General features: G+C 36.8%; 1 protein-coding gene across 9 annotated transcripts in view; it reads right to left on the bottom strand.

Annotated features, from left to right (window-relative positions):
• Window positions 1–14,032, bottom strand: part of GPHN (gephyrin) — a 297,031-nt gene that overhangs the window by 94,164 nt on the left and 188,835 nt on the right. For 6 of the 9 annotated variants that reach the window (XM_027777278.2, XM_013305412.3, XM_027777280.2 and 3 more), the window contains 3 exons: window positions 13,457–13,729; window positions 12,094–12,201; window positions 6,031–6,165 (listed from right to left, as the gene is read on the bottom strand). In XM_027777278.2, coding sequence (XP_027633079.1) covers window positions 6,031–6,165; window positions 12,094–12,201; window positions 13,457–13,729 — 516 coding nt within the window. The remainder of the gene's footprint in view (window positions 1–6,030; window positions 6,166–12,093; window positions 12,202–13,456; window positions 13,730–14,032) is intronic. The other 3 variants (XM_027777281.2, XM_027777282.2, XM_005230725.4) reach the window with 1 other exon arrangement.

Raw genomic sequence — 14,032 nt, 5'->3', positions numbered from 1 at the left:
TATATTATTCAATACAGATTCCAGTTACCAACAAGTATTATCAATGAATATGGTACTACTTAAAAAACAGATATATGATAAATAAAAGTAAGTCAAGTAAATACCTCTACTGAAGTTCTATGTTCATCTTAAACTTGATGACACAAGTTTTCATTCTGCCTCTCCAGTGACTTGTTGATAGGTCTATTTTGGTACTAACAAAAACCCCAAAATCCTACCCCAGTATTTTTCAGTCTTCCTATGAAGGGAATTTTCTATTTCAGAAAGGATTTTAGTAGACTTTGCTTTTATTATTTATGATGTATTTGGTTTTTTCGATATCCTAAGCATACAAAGCTGCTTCTTTCTTAGGTACAATGTCTCAGTTCTGAAGCTGTGGTATTTAGTGTTTTCAACTAACAACAACCACCACCAAAATGTAAACAAATAATAAGACTTGTTAGGAGTCAATCATCCACACATTTTGCCAGGACTTTAAACAATGAGGAAAAAAGGCAATGACTATCTGGAAAATATTCTAGTATCTTAGTTAGTAACTGATTTGAAAACCACTGCTGCACTGTACTGAGAACCTAGGAGGGTACAGTAGATTGGTGTGTGTTAGTAAGCAGGATTCCTCAGCTTAAGGCCATGCTGGCTACTTTCTACTGCAATTTACATTCTCTCAGCATCTTTTCACTAAATATCATTTTTTTGTAATCCTGGAATATGCACTAAAAAAAATATTTAAGAGGACATAAAGCCCAGACATAATCAAGAAAACACTGGTATTTTTAGCAAGATCAAATATCTAACTAGGCCCATGTGTCTATAAACAGCTACCTGTTTTACAAGAAAAAGCAAGAAACCCTTGCACTACTTGGTGTGCGATTTCTTCTACAAAGACCATCCTAACAATTTAAAACATCCTTTGCATTTTTCCATGCTCCTCAACCATATCACAGCTAAACAGCTGTGCTAAAGCACTTGCTACTTAAGTCAAGCAAGTTCCTATGCAAACTTAATAAATAAAAAAGAAAAAACTTTACTTGGGCATTTAGTGTATGTGTACAAACTTCAAAATTTATTTACACACTTTCCATAGCGTTTTCACCTTGATGACCACCTTAAGAAGAACTAGCAGGAATCAAGTTAACAAATATAAAGTTTAATGCACTCAATGTACACAAAATATCTACCCTATGGATAAAACAGCTTGCCAAATCATGTCCTGAACAGCATCTTATTATTAACTAAGAATTTCTGGTAAGCAACCTGATCTTTCTTCTGTTGAAAAATCTGCAACAATAATTGATACAAAAGCATCTTCTCAACTCTACCTGCTCCCATCTGCTAATGTCATTCCTTCACATAGTAGTTGTATACTAAAAGTCACAACACTAGACTGAAAGCATAAATCATAATTAGGTTTAGTATTAATTTGTAACTCATTTGACTGTGTGACAAACTTGCACATTCAACATTAACACTATGGTTCATGACAGGTGTTCAAAGCATAATTTCTCATTGACAGCAATCATGAGAGATGATTGAGATAATAAAGTATTTTTTGCCACAGAAATAATTCTCATCAGCCTTTTATTTTTTTTTAAATGTTTAATGTATTTTTCTAGGCTTTTTCATTTCAGAAATTCTCTGCAACTGAAACATTTACATAAGCCACAAGTATCGTGCTTTTTTACTTTAGGACTATTAGGTCTTTAAGTGAATGTCAACTTACAAATGACACAGATAACAGTTCTTAATAGGAGACAGCTACAGAAAGTTACAGAAAGTGATCAGCTAGCAGAACTAAACATACTATGCTACAAAGAAGGTGTGAATGGAGTGGTGGACAGATGGGACAACAGTCTTGCTAGAATCTAAAAAACTTCTGAAGATCAGCCTTGCTTGCTCATTTAAGTTGTAAGATAGAGCCTACAGACTTTTCTTACATAGGAATTAAAAGCTACCTGTCACAACTACAAATACGTAAGGATGTAACTTACCACCACCTAGGGTTTTGTCTGATTCGATGTAACTAAAAAATGGATAGCTAGGGAAGGGACAGATAACCAGCAAATAAAGTAGAGAGAGACTTATTCTTAAGCAGAATGTAAGGACTGTAGGGAATGAAGTAACAGGATAAAAAAAAAAACCAAAAACACGCGCTTGTTTTAAAAGTACTATAGTATACAAGTTCCTTAGGATCCTTCATAATCAAAGATAACACTGAAAGAAACTTTGCACATTGAAGTGGAAGAACTGAACATCAGTGAGATTGATGAGATTGCAAAGTGAAATACTTTAAACACCTCTTGTCACTGAAATGTATTCCTGGTGATAATTTAAAATCTGTCCTTGGCCTTCTGTATTTGCTTTATTTGACTTTGAGACACAACACTGCCAAAAATTAAAATGTTGATTACATCATTTATGTATGGGAGAAGTGAAGACTTCAACTTAAAAGCTGTGATTTTCTTTTGTACTAGTATCATCTCCCTAAGAGTAGAACAAAATTAGAATTTTGAAAGGATGACTCAGTCATTTGCTCTGGATACATTCTTTAAAGTTATCTGAAGTTATAGATCTAAAATTTTTTACCCTAAGTTTAAAAAAAGCCCCAAGAGTCAACATTATTGGGAACACAAAAAAATATCTCCATATTTGTAACAGGTATTTCACACTACGTAGTGTATTGATTTTGTATCTGAAAAGAACGTTGCATTTAACTTCATGAAAATCCCAACCACAAACATACACCAAAATACAGTAAGAACTTGGAATCTGAGCAGCTACTGGAAATCACAAGAAAAATCTGCAAGCCACACTGTGTCATCCTAAACTTTTGTACGTGAGTTATTCAGCAAATTCACCTAACTTTGTTGAGAAAACAGTAAAACTTTAAAATGACCAAAACTATTTTGTAAAAGATTATCTGTCACAACCTATCAACTTTATGGTTGAATGACTGAAAAAAGGAGGACTGTTAGTGCAGTTTTCCCCTGAGTAAAACTTAGATTGCTTCTATATGTGAATCCATCTACTATAAATATGGTTTAAATGCTCTTTGAGCCACAGTAGATTTTGCTTGAAACTCAAATGCAATTTAGAGAACCAGGAAGGTGTTCTACAGAGATCTATTAAAAGCTAACAGAAGCAAGCTTGCTTAGTTTTGGGGATGCACCTAATGACAGACAGAGCAGTTCCAATGGAAATTTGTCTTGAGAAGTTCTGACCTCCCAAGAGGCTACAGTGAAAAATCTAACTACTTCTTTTAAAAAGAAATTAAACTTTTGAGGACTCATTGAAATATACAGGCTCTCAATACTCAATATTCATCATTTACTACTTTGTTAGAAAAAGAGATTTTCAGAAAACATGGAAGATAAAGTGTAAAAAGTAAAGGAAATTTAAAATTAAATCCTGTATTTTATCCACATGATCTGTGTGTATATATAAACATCACCAGGTTTTCCAATAGATAATTATGAAAAGGTAAAGACCTCTCCTAACTGATCAATCAGGAACATTAATAAAGCATGCTCCCATACCTTCTGTCCAATACCCCCATGCATTAGTAACCTGCTACTTACATTCATTCAATAGCTCTGCTCCTGTCATTGCAGAAGCTCGATTTTTTTTCTGACACACACAACTTTCTCCTATTCAGCAAATTCAGTAAGAGAGATGTAAAGATTTATATACATTTAGAACAAAAAAAAAACCCCAAGAAAATGGCACAACAAAATAAACTGGAATATACAGTTGACAAAGAAGTATAATGCCACTAGATCTATGGTTAGGCCACCACTCCAGACAGTATGTATAAACAAAGAAAACTGAACCGTTTTTCTTTCTGAAACTTCCTCTCCTTTGTTTCATTTCATACACATTTTGGAGCCTTGAAATGAGTTCCTAAACCATCAAATGAGAATACTGAAGATACACACTTGCAGATTAAAGAAGAAAAAAACCCACCCTGGAATATCAATTGGATGCTGAAGTACAATTTATCTTTATTCTCACCACTGCGTGGATCAAGAGGTCCACTGTAAATTTACTTCATATTGCATTATCAGAAAGCCAGGATCCAGAAGGAAAAACACAGTAAGTAAAGACATTTAGACATATTGAGTATCTTGAAGAATATGAATGAACCATATTTCTTGACAAATTCAGATGACATCTGAGAACTTGAGGGTACTGAAAAGGACTGAACAAAAAGATAATGAATACTTATTATTTAAAAAAAAACAAACTAAATTGAACCAAGAGCTCTCTAAGGGGCAAAGAAGCTTAAACTTTTGTGCAAAATCCAACCTTTAGGTAATAGCAACAGATGAGATTACCCTTCAAGTTTATTTTCCAGCTGGGCTTTCCTAGATCTTTCCCTGTTACCAGCTTGTACCACCCACTTTCAAAAGATGTCACAGAAAAGCTAGACTAGCTAGATGTTCCTTGGCACTCCTGTTATAAAAGTGGTGCGGTCTCATACATTTTGAATAAAAAACTAATTTTACAGTAATACATGAAAAACAGGGCTTAACATGAAATAACAAAGTATAATCCAATTATAAGAGCTCATCTCAACTGATTTCCTGAAGAAGAGTTTCAGATTTTTAATCTGTTTTGAAGTTCTTGTAGTTTCCTTCTGTAATCTCTGAATCTTTGAGGACAGTCTAGAGGAGTGCATTCTGCTTCACAACAGATAAGCTTTACTCCTTCCCATTGTGATAACCTTCCTGAAAATATACAGGCTTCATCTAGAGCTATTTCATAGCAGTGCTGTCTCTTATGCCTGTTACTGGTCTCTTTTGGTTTTCTTTGGACACCTTTGTTTTGTTAACAGGCATAAAACTCAATGCAGTTTTTGTTTCGTATCACTCTTCTGCTCTGAGTGTTCTAATGTAATAAGAGTTTTGAGTTCTCTGAGGTTTTATTTTTAAGCCATCAGAGAAGTGACAATTTGTTAGCAAAAAAATGAAGGACCCGTCTGCAGGCAGAATTCACTGAACATCTTTTTAAGAAAAGCAGACTATATAATGAAGTTCAAGTATGCTGTCCATCAGAATAATTTGATTCTGTTACAGTGGAGTACTGCATAAAACAATCCCATAGGCTAAACCAAAACATTTCTACGGGTGGTTGCCAATAAACCTTGTTTGCTGACAGAAAAGAAAAGAGACAGCAGGAAAGAAGAACTAGCAGATGCTGGCAATCACTTCAGGAAGCAGAATAACCTTCAAGGATCGTGAATTAGATGAGGAAGAATGCTATTGTTTACCATCTGTTATGGGTCTATTAGTATGTCAGCATCCAGTGCCACAGAAAGATCCTTGCGATGTGAACGCACAAAGTGAATTCAGACAGTTTTCTGCTGCTGAAAGGAATCCTCTGAAGGTAAACATTACAGGCCTTGCCACTGGTCAATTCACCTAGTTTTTGATGTATGCTATTTAAAGTCTGATAAAAAGAGAAGATAATAGAGTTCACCTCAATGATTAAATAGTAATAACTGAGTAATAATCCCACAAGGTTGGCATTAAAACTTTCTTTCTATTCAATTTAGGCTGGTTTTTGTTTCCAAATGTCAGGCAGCAAATAACTAAGTTTGAGCAAAACCAGTTGTTCTGAGAGTGTCTTAAACCGAACAATAATAAGGCGGGGCACAGAACTGCCCCATCCCAGGCTAGAAATTTGCACATACATTTTGTTGACAAAATACCACTTGCTTAAAATGTTACTCAGTGGCAGGATTTTCTATGTTCCTGGGGCTATTAAAGACATTCAAGGTGTTAACAATTTCATATTCATGATTGATATTGCAAGAAATAACATGAAACTTCAGTAACCATAACACGTTGGTGAACCCACATATTACAATTGTGCAACAGTGCACACGGTATGAACTATACTGTCTTGCATTTATCTGTTACTTAGAATAATACAACCCTTGCATGCGAACCAACCTTGTTCAGCAGAAGCAATACATTAATGTGATAGATTACATGTCTGAGCATGGAACTTGCAAGGCATAAATGTACTTACTTTTGGTGTTGGACAGGATGCAGTGGAGAGACGAGAGGTGGCCTGGGCACGAGGAGATTCTGAAGGAGTAGTACTGAGGGAGGCTGTATCACGTGGGAGCACCTGAACACCACGAGAGATGATGGAATCTGGAATCTTAAAAGGAGAGAGATGGAATTAATAGTAAAAAATATACTGTATTTCAAAATTATGCAAAACCTTATATAAAAAATGTAGGAATACCCCTCTCCTCAGTCTGCATACTTCCTCATAGGCAGTCAGTGCTGGCAGTGGTTAATGGCATTTGCTCACAGTTTCAGTAACAAATACATAGCAAATATGTAAGATTATATTCTAACTGAAGTGGCACAGAACATATCATTTATCCTGAAAAACCTATGAATCAGACATACTAAAACAGGAAATAATAAAAGTATTGTTTTCCCTCTTAAGCCTCTGTTTCAAACCTAACAATGATCAACAGCGATTTCTAACTGTGGCATGACAGGAGGCAGACTTCCCATTCTCTAACTAGGGGACAATATTCTGAACAGAAAACCATTTATTAGCAATGACTGAACACCTCTGAAGAAATGTCACACAGTGAGAAAATTTTTCATAAGAAACGTCATGCAGTGAGTAAATAATTTTAATTCTGTGTACTGAAGACTTTTATTTCAGCTACAAAAATTCTTGATATAAGGTTTGTGCTGCAAAAGCTACAGGCCTCTCTGGAGGGAATACAGGAAAAAGCACTAGAAATCACCATGCAAAGCCAACAGACAGTTTAAAATGCATCCTGAAGGGAAAAATAAAAATTCATTCTTCTTTCTTTCCCACATAATGTAAGAGAAGGCCAGCTAGCAAAGCTTATCTGTCCTGAAGAACGTGACTGGCAAACTGGTAGTGACAGACGAGAAGAAGGCTGAGGCACTCAACAAATTTTTTGCCTCAGTCTTCACTGCCAGCCTCTCTTCCCACACCTCTCAAGGAGATGGACTGCAAGGCAGGGACTGAGGGAGCAAAGCCCCTCCCAGCGTAAGAGAAGATCAGGTTCATGACCACCTGAGGAACCTAAACATACATATGTCTATAGGACCTGATGAGATGTATCCCAGAGTCCTGAGAGAACTGACTGATATAGTTGCCAAGCCATTCTCCATGATATTTGAAAAAGTCATGGCAGTCAGGTGAAGTCCCTAGTGACTGGAAAAAGAGAAACATTGCACCCATTTTTAAAAAGGCTTGCCAGCCTCACCTCTGTGCCTGGGAAGATCATGAAAGTGATCCTTCTAGAAGCTATGCCAAGGCACATGGAGGACAGAGAGGTGACTTGAGACAGCCAGCATGGCTTCACCAAGGGCAAGTCTTGCCTGACCAACCTAGGGGCCTTCTGTGGTGGAGTAACTACATCACCGGACAAGGGAAGACATATGGATGTCGTCTACTGGATTTCTATAAGGTCTTTAACATGGTCTCCCTTAACATTCTTCTCTCTAAATTGGAGAGAGATGGATTTGATGGATAGACTGTTTAGTGGATGAGGAAATGGCTGGACAGTCACATCCACAGGGTAGCAGTCAACAGCTCAATGTCTGGATGGAAATCAGTGATGAGTGGTGTCCTTCAGGGGTCTGTACTGGGGCCAGTACTGTTGAATATCTTCATCAATGATATAGTGGGATTGTGCGCACCCCCAGCAAGTTTGCAGACAACACCAAGCTCAGTGGTGGGGCTGACATGCCTGAGGGACAGGATGCCATCCAGAGGGACCTGGGACAAGTTTGAGAAGTGGGCCCATGTGAGCCTCATGAGGTTCAACATTGCCAAGTGCAAGGTCCTGCACCTGGGTCGGGCAACCCCTGGTATCCATACCAGCTGAGGGGTGAAGGTGTTGAGAGCAGCCCTGCTCGGAAGGACTTGGGGGAACTGGTGGATGAAAAGCTGGACATGAGCCAGCAACGTGCTCTTGCAGCCCAGAAAGCCAACCGCAACCTGGGCTGCAACAAAAGAAACGCGACTGGCAGGTTGAGTGAGGTGATTCTGCCCCTCTACTCTGTTCTGGTGAGGCCCCACCTGGAGTGCCATATCCAGATATGGACTCCTCGGCACACAAAAGCCATGGACCTGTTGGAGTGGTTCCAGAGGAGGGTAACAAAATATCATCAGAGGGATGGAACACCTCTTCTACAAAGAAATGCTGATCAAGTTAGAGCTGTTCAGCCTGAAGAAGAGAAGGCTCCAGGGAGACCTTCTTGTAGCCTTTCAGTACTTAAAAGAGGCTCATAAGAAAGATGGGGACAAAAACATTTCAGTTGGGCCTGTTGTGATAGGACAAGGGGTAATGGTTTTAAACTAAAGAGGGTAGATTCAGACTAAACATAAGGAATCATTTTTTTATGACGAGGGTGGTGAAACACTGGAACAGGTTGCTCAGAGAGGTGGAAGATGCCCCATCCTTGGGAACATTCTGTGTCAGGCTGGATGGGGCTCTGCAGGGGGCTTGGACTAGATGACCTTTAAAGGTCTGTTCTAGCCCAAACTATTGTATGAACTCATGATTCTACTTCTTAGCTGGAATTTTAGGGGCATATCCTTTAGCTGATATTAAGCCACTTAAAATAAATAGAATTACACCAACTTACAACAGTGAGAAAGCGGTCTTATTTTCAGTTATAAAAGTGAATGTATCATTATTTATATTCTGTCTTTTCTGTTCAGTTTTATCACCTTTCAGTTCCAAAGAAAAAGAGGCAGAAGAATGCGTTTAGGAATAAAGCTTTTCTTAGCTTTGATACACTGAACCTTAGAAAGTCTGTTGCTTCTTATTACTGCAGTATTTGGGCCGAATTATGCAGGTATCACACTGGCTTTATAATTCACTAGACTGCTAGTTTAACATAATGATTAATTTTTCTTTTTTTTTTGTGTAAAGTGGTAAGACATACAAATGATAAATCCCTCAGATAGGAGAACTACACACAAAATCAGTTCTACAACACAAAATGCAGCATATTCTGCTATAAAGCACTTTTTACAAAGGCTTATTCTGATTTTGTTCTCATGATTTGAACCTCTTCCTTTTTCAGAGGCAGGACTTCTACCAGATCAGATTGATGTTACTTCCTGTAATTCACTTTTCTATCACAAGATGAGAAAAATGTAAAATTCAGATCTTTGAAGGAGTATATATACATATATTTAAGATCTTTCGCCTCATTAAGAATTTCTTAGCTCAGCCTGATATTCAAATTCCAAGAGAATCACCAAAACAACACCCACATTTGGGGGAAATGGCAGTAGTAGACAATAAAAGGAAACAAGAAATTATGATCCAGTGACAATCAAACTACTAACATTGGACATGTCCAGCCAAGATTTTTTTTAAATGGAGTGTTGTACTCAGTCTGCATCTAGGCATTTTGAGCACTCTTGTCTAATAGAGCTCTAGGGCAAACAGAAGCCACTGCAAAGTACCTCCTTCCAGGAACAAGCTTGAATCCTAGCTTTTGAAAATCTGTTGTATCCTTAGGATTAGAGTTAGGATAGTAAGACAGATTTGTTGCTTGTCTTTGTGCAGCTAAAAATGACCACCCTTAAGACTCAAGTCATTAAATACTGCTTTTTAATGTAATTTTATTTCCTCTCAACTTCCTTGGTTCCCATCTATAAATAATGACTGCCTAACTTAGCAACCTTGCTGTAGGGATATATCAACCTTGCTGTAGGGATACTGGGTTATACCTAGGGGATCTTATTTCACTATAAACCCTCCTCCACACATTAAGAATTTCTCATGTTTATAACCTGTTTATAAGTTGTGTGGAAAGAGCTCTTGTTCTTAGTGTGCCACCAACTGCCTACTTGCTGCTCTACTGCTGCAGACTGACAGGACTTTTTGCCAGTCAATGTCGTCTGTCAGCATTTAAAAACCCAAACTTTCCTCCGAGGATCTTTCAAGGCTAAGTAACTTGTGCTGCAAATTTCCACTATAAATTATGAAGTCAGAAGAGTTTCTGTTCATTACGGATGATTATGCTGGGGATATCTTCCTCTCCAGAAAAGTGCCTAACTGGCGTCTAGTTGGAGTATTCTGATTTGCAAATGATGTCTTAGAGATATACTATAAATAGAGGTAAGCAGGGACAATGATATTCTGATCATGCAAACAGTTTTTAGACAGAAGCACCATTTCCCTTCTGTTCTCTTTTTCTCCTGAAATCCCATCTTAAATATGTTAAACACAAAAAAAGGCTGACAACCATAAGTTTTATACTGGCATAGCTCCAACACTACCTACAACTTCTAATGCTTCCTTTCATTCTCCATGACTGAGGACAATACAGCAAAAAAATTATATTTTGATAAAGGCATAAAATAAAGACATGACACAATAAAAAAAAGAACGGTTTTAAGTCTTCAAATAAGACAACTTTTCTTTACCCTCCTCTGATAAAAAGCTGCACATATCTTGATATGATTTCGTACGGGTCCATTACCTTTTTTATATACTACAAGATCCCACAGCATAAATAGAATATTGTTTTGCAAATGATACAATGATCCAGTTCTCCCTGGGTTTACTCTGGTTACTCTAGAGTAACCACATATTACATATTGTCTCATCCCCTTCAGGCAAGTAACTTTGGGAGTGGTTTTTTCTGTCAAACATATCCATCAATCATTCCTTCTAAAATTTTATCTGGTACCATCTTTTTCAGAACAAAACCCTCTCTCAGTAACAAAGTGACTGAGGCAATTCCGGTCTCCATTGAATTGCAGGGGAAGTAGTAACTTTTGCCTGTGAAAAAACTAAAAATTAAGAAAAATTTCAGCAGGACATTAATCGAAAAGAAAGTTGAAGATAAAGGGAAAAGACGATTACAGGCATTTAATTTCAAATGAGAATTATTCCCTAATCACTACTTTTATAGAAAATACAATTGCCATAAAACAATCCACATACAAACCTATCTAGAACTCTTAAGTTTCATCTTGCTAGCTTTCGCAGACACAAAATCTCACTGAGAGAATTAAGTTGGTTCACAGTTACAAATTTTTCTCTCAAAAGGTTTATTTCTCTAATACAACAGTGGAGTGTGTTAAGACCACCAGTAATAGTCTCTTTAAACCACTACAACCTGCTGATTTGAGAGAAGGTATTATTAAGTACACTGCATAAATTTAAATATATAAAAAATATAATGGATATATACTGTTCACTAAGTGAAAGGGACAATAGAATATGACTGGTGTTCGTGTGCATATGTTATTTGATATGGGGAATGTCTTCCTTAGGAATTGCCTTCCTTAGTGTAATCTACAGTTATGAATACAGTAAATTACATTTCATTCTTGATGATACTGTAGCCATTATTCTAACTCAATTCAAGCCTAGACTAAACCTTTGGGAGATGGAGAATATAGCACAGTATTTGGTTAGAGCCCACGTTATAACCTCTGGGTTATAATAAACTAAGTCCTTTCTATCATTCATTGAAGTAACTGCCTACTACTCACTAAAATCCAGTAATTTATAGTAAGTCCACTGTATCCTGACTCCTCAAGTCTTTTATTTTGGTTTTGAGAAAGTCTACTTCTAAATGGAATAGAAAAAGTAAGGGAGAAACTGTAAGTGATGAAAGTAAACTATGAACACCCAGTGCAAATGCTGTATTATTTTGACAAACTATTGAGAGAAAAAAGCAAAGCAAGGCAAACAAAGGGGAAAATGTTACCAAAATTTCATAGCTCTAAAGCAGTAATTTTAGGAGATTATTCTAATTATATTCAATTATTGAGTATATTAGATGATAAAGCAGATGACTAATCAGAAACACAGGTTTTATAGCCATGATCATCTCAGCAGCCAAATGATTCAAATTGAAAATGCACAGGAACTTCACCTGATTTAGCCCTGTATCTTAAACAGTATTTTCTGTAGCATGTTCTCTGAAAGATAGCACTGATGCGTCTTTGTTAGAAGAAAATAAGTAACACTGTCTGTTCACACAGTAGACTAGGAGGCAGGCAGTGTATTTTTAGCTACTGTTAGTGCAAAAGCCTCTTGGAAGTGTCTCTTACCAGTTCTCCTGCACTGCCTGCTGCGTGATGGCAATAACTGATGAGACCGGGGATGGGCTGTTCACCTTTTGCCATGATAACAGCTGAACTGGTGTAGGATGGATGCTTCTAATGCACAACACAGAACAGCTATGAATACAGTGACAGGAAAACATGAAACTATACAAGCAAATGACTGAAAAGGAATGAGGTGAAAACAAGTGTGACACTGAAATGCCAAGCTCATATGAACACAGCCAGTTTAGATCTCAGATATTTTCTTTCTTTAAAAATTGCACATAATATTTATCTGTGCCTATATCAAAAGAAATTAATCAATTTAAAATTTGCATTAATAAAAACTGAAACTTGCAAATGGTAATTACCTTAATTCATCCCTGTAAAGATACATGTAATCACGATTTTCTGTACATGAGGAGATGATCTCCAGCTGCAGCTGTCTTAGAAATGTCAAGATGTCTCAGACCTGAATTCACATTTCTGGAGTTAGAATGTTGCTGCTTTGGTTTAGAAATTGTTTAAGATAATTTTGAGTTACTTAGACTTTCAGTTCTCATAACAGGAATTAAAAGCATAATTTGTGGAGTAAATACAGAGCAAAGCAGTTTGGGAAACAACTTTTCCAAACACACAGGAATACATAGTCTTTCCATTTGAAAAGCAAAGACATAAAACTAAGTAAGTATTTATATACTGCTTCAAATAATAAGGTATTTCTTTGGAAAACATAGAATTTGAGCAACTATTATCTGGTTTTTTTCCTTTTGTGGTCTCAAATTTATTATTTTGGTTTGAGTAGTGTTGATCTATGATTACTGGCTAAATCAAGGCTATAAAGACAATGTGACAATATTTAGTTTTGTGGCAGAATTTCACCTCTCTTATGCAGACACGCACACTGGAATAGAGTAGTCTGGATAGCTTATTACTTAACCTGCTACCTATCTGTCACACTTTTTATCAACCTTTTTAGAAATCAGTATTTTCTTTTCAAAATAGGTATTATGGCTTAGAAAATCTTGTTGTGATTCTTTAATATGACACCTACTGGACTTTGCATGTTCAAGTGTGTGAGTACTTTGAATTATTAAAAAAACCCACTAAAAATTGTCACAACAGAATGGTATCATAAAAATGCATGTTATCGTCAAGATAACAATGTATCTCCCACTGAAATTCAAAATCACCTACTGAAACACGACTCATACATTTTTAAGAAGCTGTATTTCATACATACATACCTAAAATACATCTGTTTGACCACACGGATATCAATGTATACTCTTAACATGTAAATGAATACTGGTGTAAAGCACCTGGGATAGAAACTAAAGGGTCTCTCAGGGAACCAAGCCAGACTCACCTTTGCTGCAATGGCTGCTGCTGTTATATGTGAAGAAGAACTGTCCTCTGTTGAGGCAACTCCACTATCCTTCTTCTCTTCCTCCTCTTCTTCACACTGTACTCCTTTGTCTTCTGTCTGCTTGTGAGGGCTGGTGGTTGGAGGAGGAGAAAGAGGAGGTGGTGGTGAAGGTAGATCTTCAAGCTCATCATGTACCTCCTTTACTTTTACAATGGCATCCCGCAAAAGATCAATGGCGTGAGGTAGGGCTGGCAGTATAAACTGAAAGCATTCCTATGCACAACAAGAAGAGAAATGACTATGAAAAGTTACCCGCAGAAATAAATAGGGATTTTTTCAGATTTACTCTTAATTAAAATATATTCGAGATTTTGATATATCTTTTCACCCAATCACAAATGAAACCTTAAATGCCCTTATGCAGTTGCTCACAGAGGGTAAAAAAACCAAATTCAAAACCAAAACTGGGGACTATACTACATATTGTTGCCTTTATCCATGCAAATATACTAAGTTGTACAACATGGCTACTGTAATGAAGCTAACATTGGATTAAAACTTCAGAAAACAAGAGTT

Source organism: Falco peregrinus, chromosome 1 (assembly GCF_023634155.1).
Source record: "Falco peregrinus isolate bFalPer1 chromosome 1, bFalPer1.pri, whole genome shotgun sequence".
In the NCBI taxonomy this organism is placed as follows: Eukaryota; Metazoa; Chordata; class Aves; order Falconiformes; family Falconidae; genus Falco; species Falco peregrinus.
The sequence above is the reverse complement of the archived record's forward strand: the minus strand, read 5'-3'. Positions and strand labels throughout refer to the sequence as shown.